This window comes from Capsicum annuum, chromosome 12 (assembly GCF_002878395.1).
Source record: "Capsicum annuum cultivar UCD-10X-F1 chromosome 12, UCD10Xv1.1, whole genome shotgun sequence".
In the NCBI taxonomy this organism is placed as follows: Eukaryota; Viridiplantae; Streptophyta; class Magnoliopsida; order Solanales; family Solanaceae; genus Capsicum; species Capsicum annuum.
Window position 1 is genome coordinate 21,987,817 of NC_061122.1, and position 8,506 is coordinate 21,996,322.

General features: G+C 30.4%; 1 protein-coding gene and 1 pseudogene across 1 annotated transcript; one reads left to right on the forward strand and one right to left on the reverse strand.

Annotated features, from left to right (window-relative positions):
* Window positions 1-209: 209 nt before the first annotated feature.
* LOC107856510 lies at window positions 210-896 on the reverse strand (annotated as a pseudogene).
* Window positions 897-6,775: 5,879 nt separating this feature from the next.
* Window positions 6,776-7,866, forward strand: LOC107856509. The gene has a single exon (XM_047400865.1). It carries the CDS (start codon window positions 7,139-7,141, stop codon window positions 7,637-7,639), a length of 501 nt encoding a protein of 166 aa, XP_047256821.1. The 5' UTR covers window positions 6,776-7,138; the 3' UTR covers window positions 7,640-7,866.
* The last annotated feature ends 640 nt before the right edge of the window (window positions 7,867-8,506 follow it).

Consider the following 8,506-nt stretch of genomic DNA (forward strand, 5'->3'; position numbering starts at 1 on the left):
CAATACAATCTTAGCTACAATAGTTAGTTGTCTCATGCAAAATTGGTAACAATCAGTGTAGCTTATTTCAGTTTCTACACGCATAGTACATCAACCAGCTGCTACTTATCATACAAAGAGGACCACTAGCACAATAGTGAGCACTAAATTCGCGTTAAAATTTATACAGATGCGGGACATGTCCTCTGTATCGTGTCAAAGATCTCAGTTCAAGGGCATTCTTTCTCATAAACTTAAGCAGCATATTTCTAGTTCATGACTTTCCATATATTCTTTAGGTAATCTGGTTTCACATTTTTGTACTGCAAGTAGTATGCATGTTCACAAACATCAATGCCCAAAAGAGGAACCAAGTTCGGTCCTTTAATAACCAAAGGATCCTGATTTGCGGTGGTTTCAATAACAAGACACTTCAGCTCTTTGTCCAAACCAAGCCACACCCAACCAAAACCCTGTAAAGCAACACCTTCTGCATTCATCCTTTGTATTACAGCTTCAAGAGAGTCAAAGTTAGTGTTTATGGCATAGCCAAGAGAACCCTTTGGAGGCTCACCACCACCTTCGCGAGTAGGAGCTAGGTTCTTTCAGAAAACTGAGTGATTAATATGACCCCCGCCATTAAACTTGATAGAACTTCGCAATTTAGCAACAGTAGAAGAATCACCTAGTTAATTGTATCATGGAGTTGTTGAAGGGCATTATTGTAATTTGTAATGTAAGTCTGATGATGTTTCTGGTGATGAAGCTGCATGATTTCACCACTAATAGCAGGTTCTAAGGCTCCATAATCGTAAGAAAGATCCGGTAGAGAGAAAGTTTGGAGGCATCGGAGTTGTTGCCGGAATCATAGAATTCCGGCGAAGGGCTTTTTTGGTCACTAGATTTCGAAGAGCCATTTTTTGCTTTGTGGTGTTCAGTAGCTCTCCGATACTGCCACCGTGTAGTTTATATGCAGGTAAGTTGTATATGATGTCTTATTTCATATTTAAAAAGCTGGAGACATAAGATATGTGTAAATTTTTCCTCAAAGAAAGGAGAAACACAAATATGTAAGTTTATGTCAGTTTAAATTTTTCCTCAAAGAAAACAAATAGGAGAAATCTAATCTGCTTTGTGTATTGATTCACTAACATCCATGGGTAGACTACTTATTGCCGTAGAAGATTAGGATATTAGGGAGGTTAAAGGGGTCTTGGGTCGGGTCAGGGTATAAAAGAATTGGGTTAATTTATTTTTATTGATGTGGCACTTTTTTGCTTACGTGGCGACCAAAAATTAAAAAAAAAGAAAAGAAAAAAAAGACTTCCAAAAGTCCAGCAAATCAGTTGACGTTTGTAGGAGTATATTTGATCCTAAATTTTAACAGCGGAGGTATATTTGGACCAAAATTGTAACGGAGGGTAAGACCTTTTCAAAAAGTGTAGAGACATATTTGACCCTTTTCCCGAGTATTGTTTTTGGATTTTATTTGTAGACTGATTTATACAATTTATTGGTGTATTTGTTAGTTGTTTAGACATCATTTATGTAATAATGATACCTCATATATAAATTACATGACTATTTATTTATGCAATATTTATATAATATCAATACATGCTTATATATCATTTATACAATATTGATACATTTATCCAAAAAAAAAGAACATTGATACATGTTTATGCACCATTATACAGTCTTGATACATTACATATACATTTAGTGTACATCACATAGCTATTTATACAATATTTATACATTACATATACATATATACCATAAACTAATTTAAAGTGGAAGGTAAAATGTTAGATGCATACCAGTGGTGCGTGTCTCTGGAGGATCTTTTCTTTGATCTATGGCAATCATATCCACATGATTAGGAAGAATATACGTTAGTGCAATTGAGCTGATAGCGTTTATGGTTCCGAATAACAATTGCACTTCCTTTTAATTTTTGGCTATTTTTTATGTAATAAGAAAATGAGTATATTTACTGTAAATTAATTATTTTATTTTATATATTTGAAATTATCTCTTTTAAAATAGGTTGAAGCCCTTATATACCCATTTATCAGTGATCCAGTTAATTAAATATGGATTAAATAAACTTCTTTCACTTATATGAACTGAAATTATCATCCTTAATACTGTCTAGAGTTCAAGAAAATTAATTATGGGTGACAAAAAAGTTTCAAAATTTAAAAAGAATGACACAAGTCTTGAGTAAAAGTGACAATTATAAAATTAGTGTTAATGACAATAATTTTAAAACCCTCAAATTTTATTATTTACATAAATATCTCTATTCTACCACCACCATCTCCTCCTCCTCCACCATCACCATCACTACCATTACCACCTCTTTCAGATCCATCATCATTTCCTCCTCCTACACAACTCTCACATATTTTTCTTACCACCATCATTATCAACACTGGCAGTTGCTGAAACAACTATCTTGGTTGCTTATTTTTTGAATTATTTTTTCATTTATTTTTAAAACAAATCAAAATTTTTCTTTCAAAGTTCTCTTTTTTTTTTTTTTTAAATAATCCATGAAGATTTTAAAAAGAAGAAGAATGATGATGAAAAAAATAGAAAAAAAAGAAGAGAAGATGAAGCAAGAGGAAAATCTAGAGAGAGAAAATAATAATAATAATAATAATAATAATAATAATAATAATAATAATAATAATAGGAAGAGGAGGAGGAGAAATTTGGAGAGAGAAAGAAAGAAAAAGAAGAAAGATTGAAAAGATAAGAAAAGAGGAGAAATTCCAAAATTTCAAAATTTGAAATTTGAAATTTGGAATTGGAGGACTTCTTAAAAAATTAATAAATTTTTGAAAATTATATTTTACACCCCAATTAACTCAATGAGAATTTAAGTGAAACTTTGACCTTAGCTGGTCAAAGTTGTCACTATTTTTAATTGATATATGTATCCAATAACTTCTCGAATTATGACCAAAGTTGCTACGACATACTCCAACCTCACATGAATCCTATTATCCCTTAACTCAATTTTAACGTATTTTATCACCCTTTTATTCTGACATGACACCTTTATTACATAAAAATGTGATCCATGACAAAGGCTCCACATCAGCTAAAAAGGTGTTACATCAACCCAAAAGAAGATCTTATTACCGTTCTAAACTAATTAAAATTATATTTTTAACAAAATGCTATGTGACACATTTATTCAACCAAATAAAAGCTTATGGTATACACGTGTATTTATTAAATAGATGGGCCCACATTCCACTAAGTTGACTCTTCACTTTCCCAAATCACTTTACCAATTATACATACTTGAACAAAGGTTACCAAAAATCAAAAATTTCTTTCACTAATTTTTCACTTTTCCAAATAAAAAATCTTTGCCAAAATCAATATTAGTTTGGCAAAATCTTAGTAGATTCCCAGTGTTCTTTTTCATCCAAATTGATCCTAAATCACATTTTTCATTTGGTACTTACTATCTCATAAATCAAAAAAAGTTTTAGGATTTTTCTCGTCCTTAATCTTCAAAATCTAAGAGAAAAGGTTAGTTCTTTATGACTTATAAGATATTTTGAGTTAACGTTTTAGTTATATTGTGTTAGGATTAAACTTTAACTTTCGATTTTTTCAAGAAAAATGTAAGGTTTGATGTTCTTTTGTTAATATGCTACTGTGTTACGACTGATGTGTGATTTTGCAACAAAGATGTAACATTTGTGTTTTGATTTTGTTATGAAACATATTCAGTTCTACTCGGGTGAGTTATCGATGATTACTATTGGATATGATAAAATCATGTTAATTTTTATAGGAGTAACATAATCCATCGCTCTTAATTAAATATTATGAGTCATCTAGATATTAAGAAAATAAATAATATTTAATAAAAAGATAAAATAGACATAAACTGCAAAATTAACTCTTGATGTTCTAAATTAAATTGCCGTCCTTCAAACGATGATTTTACTAAACCACTCCTTATGATAAGTCATTTGTGTATTAGAAAATTAAGAATAACAAAATGATATGTCAACATACAAAATTTGATTGACTATCAAAATTATGTTAGTGCCATATAAATTGGAACGGGACAAAGAATGATATAAATCAACATATATTATTTGAAAAAGAAATAAAAAGTACTGTAAATAACAATAATTAGTAAAAATATTTAAGAAAGTGACTGATTGCCAAAATTTTATCTATACCGCATAATTTGGGACGAAGAGAGTATTCATATCTTATTGAAAAATTATGTAAAAAATTATAAATCTGATAATTAACAATTTAAAAAATTTAAAATATAAAATATCTGGCTGGCTGGCGAAATTATATCATTATCATTTAAATTGAAATAGGAGAAAAAAATATTATAAATCATAATAATTAAAAACTTAAATTATTTTAATGATTAATTATCTAAATTCTATTTACATCACATAAGTTGAAATAAAAAAAAAATATATATATTGAACCCGTGTGCATATCTAGTAATATAGAGAAATGTTAGGGGATGATTGTTTGGAAATAAAAGATAAAGATATACTTACGGTCTTATTTGAATTACTTACAACGCCGTCTAAATAAAATTTATAGCCTAAAATTAAATTTTAATATAAAGTCTTAAATATATTCATATAACAAAAATATTATCAATAGTTTAGAGTAATTTTTTAATTTTTATGTGCTACTTTTTTTAGTGTAGTATTTTTAGAAGATATTAAACATTTAACTTCATATAGTTATATAATTATTTATAAAAAAATAAGGACTAATTTTAATTAATAAGATGTTAATCATTTGTTTACAATGCATTACCTTGAATAATATTGTGAAAACTTTATTTATTGATATGAATATTTGATAAAAAGTTTTTAAATATTTTTAATAAAAAGTATATATTTCTTTTCTTTTCTTTTTTAATTAATTTAAAATTTATGTCTTTTATATTTTATAATCTTTAATATTATTATAAGTGAAATTAAAATCATAAAATTTTTGGAAAAAGGACGAAAATGGCCAGTTAGCCAAACAAATTCCACCAAAAGTTACTAAGAATTGTAATTCCACTAATTAGCCATCTAGACTCATTTTTAATATACCAATTCATTGTTTTCTCTTTTTCTTTTTACCTTTGTTAGCTGCTTTTCTCACTCTCTCTCGTTATTCATTTTTAAATTTTAAAATATTACTTTTTTTATTTTAACAATTAATATAATTTTATGGAGTTTTTTCTCTCAATAATTTATAGTTAGAATAGAAAAAAAAATCAGTACATTATATTTTTTATTCCTATTATTTATACTTATAATATAATACAATTGTTAAAGATATATATTTATATATAATAATGATACAGTTTATATATATATACATATGCTATATAATAATTATAACATTTTTATACACACTCTGTACAATTTTTAACTACAATTATTATTTAGATACATATTTTATACGATTCTGTATAGTTTCTACAAGCATTCTAAAAATATATTAATCTAGTATAAGAGAGTATCAATTGAGTATATGGACACTGCAAGTGTATCAATGTAGTATAAAAGTGTATTAATGTGGTATAAAAGAATATCAATTGGGTATAGGGACTGCATGTATTTGTATAGAATTTTTTTTTTTTTTTTAAACGTGTATCATTATAGTATAAAAGTGTATCAATTGAGTATAGAGACTGCATATGCCCAACTGGGTCAAATAAATAAAAAAGGGGATTACTTTAGCCGACTGGCTAAAGCATGTCCACCTTTTTAATTATGAGCCTTTTTTTTTTTTAAATGGTCATGCTATGTCCTTTTCCCTAAATTTTTTGGGGCTCAAAATTTTGGGCCTAAAACAAAGTTTATTAGCCTTATTCTTGAGTCACCAGATTATTTTTTACAAATTTATTTTTTATTTTTAAGACTAATTTTTTTGTGCTTACCTACTTGGGAAATTAGGCTAAGGTTAGTTATCACCTATCAGCAACAGTGACGACTATTATGTTTTTTTTTTTTTTAAAAGATTTGGTTAGATCAACCAATTAATTAATAGCAATGAAGACGAAAAAGAAGAATGTGAGAAAATTAGCAAATAACAGTTCTAGTTGTGCTCGAAAGATACTGAACAAGAACTCGATTGCAATTAAAAACTTAGAGGCTAATCTTTTCAATCAAATTGTTATTAACAATGGAGAAGAAGCGACCCAAAAAATGGACGTTGATGGGGTAAGTTGTGATTTTTGGATGGTGTTTACTTACTTATGATGATGATTTTTAATTGTTGTTGCTTGTTGTGTTAGAGGGTTTTCGATGTTGTGATTAATTATAATATTTTTCAATGAGGATATTATGTGGCGATTTTTTGTGTGAGAAATTACTTGATTTATTGGTCAATGTGTTACAAGTACATTGCTTGTGTTTGTTGTTTACTTGGTGCCACCGTCGATTGCTGAGTAATTTCAGTATTTTCCACTTGAAATGTTCAAATAGAAGAAATCAAAAACAATTCTAGGTTTTATCTTTTCATGCTAATAGTTGTACACTTGAAAAATTGTCTGACCGCTCTTTATTGTCCTATTTAGGCCACAACAATTGAGGAAATACTTACAGAGATCCTCAGCAGGTTACCTGTGCAGTCTCTTCTTCGATTCAAATGTGTTTGAAATATTTGGAAAACATTGATCTCCGAGCCTTACTTTAGGATAAAGCATCTGAATTATGCCAAGAATGACCAAGATTCCCAAAAAATTCTTATGGATCAGCCAACTGTGCCCTAAAGATGATATATATTCCATGTATTGTTGTCCTTTGTAAAAGTTGATTGCCCTTCGAACCCTAAACCAAGGTATTGTGCAATCTGTTGTTGTTACGATGGCTTAGCTGTTATCCAGGTTCGTGATACTTTGGGTGATGTCGACACACTTTTGCTGTGGAATCCCTCCACAAGAGAATCAATAGTACTTCCCCCTCTAGAATCTCCACCGGCGTCAGTTTCTCGTTATGGATTGGGTTATGACTCAACCAGTGGTGAGTATAAGATTCTCCACATCTGCCGGGGCTTTGATAATAAAAAATTAGCTAATGAAATTCTCACGTTGAAATGTGGCTCCTGGAGAAGAATTGATGAACATCCTCATGGCATTTGCAGTTTGATGTCTGCCATGCAGTTTTTGGCATTTATACAAGCAACATTTCATTGGATTGCTGTTTCAGTTGATTATTTTGTGGTGGTTTCGTTTAGTATTTTGAATGAAGTGTATGGAGAGATATCTTTGTCAGAGGAAATATTAAGCTTGAGGCCGGGCCCCAGAGGTATTGGCGTTTGTGTGTTGGGAGGAATGCTTTGTGTTCATTCGAATACGTTTCTTCAGGGGAAGATTATTTTTAAGGTATGGGTATTGAAAGAATATGAGGTCGAGGGATCTTGGATGCCATTGTTAACTATAGAAGATTCTAGGTTTCTTAATGTCAAACCGAAATATAGGTTTGCATATGGTGAAGTGCTATTCAGGTGCATGAGTAGTCAACCTACGAGCGGGCATGCATTTAGGACGTGCAATGGACCATTTAGATCATCGCCTCGAACTGATACCATTCAGGATGGATACACTTTTATGAAAAGTTTGATTTCTCCAAAATCACTAACTTATTAGTTTCTTATGTATGATTGAGACACTTCTTTTCCATTCCTGCTATCATGTAACAACTCTTGTATTCTTATTAGCTTATCGATCTATGGCTCACCAGTTTTTAAGTCTCCTAATCTTCACTTACATGGTCAATGTGTTTGGAATACAATACCATGTTTGTTGGTGTATTTTAAATGATGTGTAAGGAGAGGTACCGTTGCCAAAACAAATATTACACTTGAGTATCGATCTTTATTGGTGTTTTTGTACTGGACGGAATTCTGTGTTTATGTATTGAAAGACTATGTTGTCAAATAATTTTGGACCATATTATTGTAGACGATCCTTGCATTTTTAAAACCGTAGTGAAATATAGGTTTGCAGATGGCGTAGTGCTTGTTTAGTCTTAGTACCTGTTCTTGAGTTGAACCACGGTTCGTAGCTGGATAGATGATTAATACTCTTAATTAAATAATTCAAAATTGGATGATTTTCAGTTGCAATATGATGACATTTGAGTTGTGAGTTGACATTGTGAAGGACTCCTTTTAATTTCGTTTGTGAAAGTTACCACTATGTTGAAGAGTTGAAGAAGATGCTACAGAGGTAAGGTCTACACACACATCTTCAGCGGAATGACTTAAGGATGCCAACTTGTCAGCACCGACTTGGTCGGCTTCCTGCTGATGGTGCTTTCTGGCAATGCTCAACACTACTTAGGATCTTGGAAGCTTTTTATCCTCTCAATGTCATAAAGCTTCAATACACCAGTTACCGTCTCATGTTGGATCAATGACCAGCAGCCTTATCACCGTCCTTGATTTAGGTGCAAGTTTTGTTTTTCCAGTGTCAATAGTAAAGTAGTAAGTTTAATGGTTCGTTCTGCCCTTT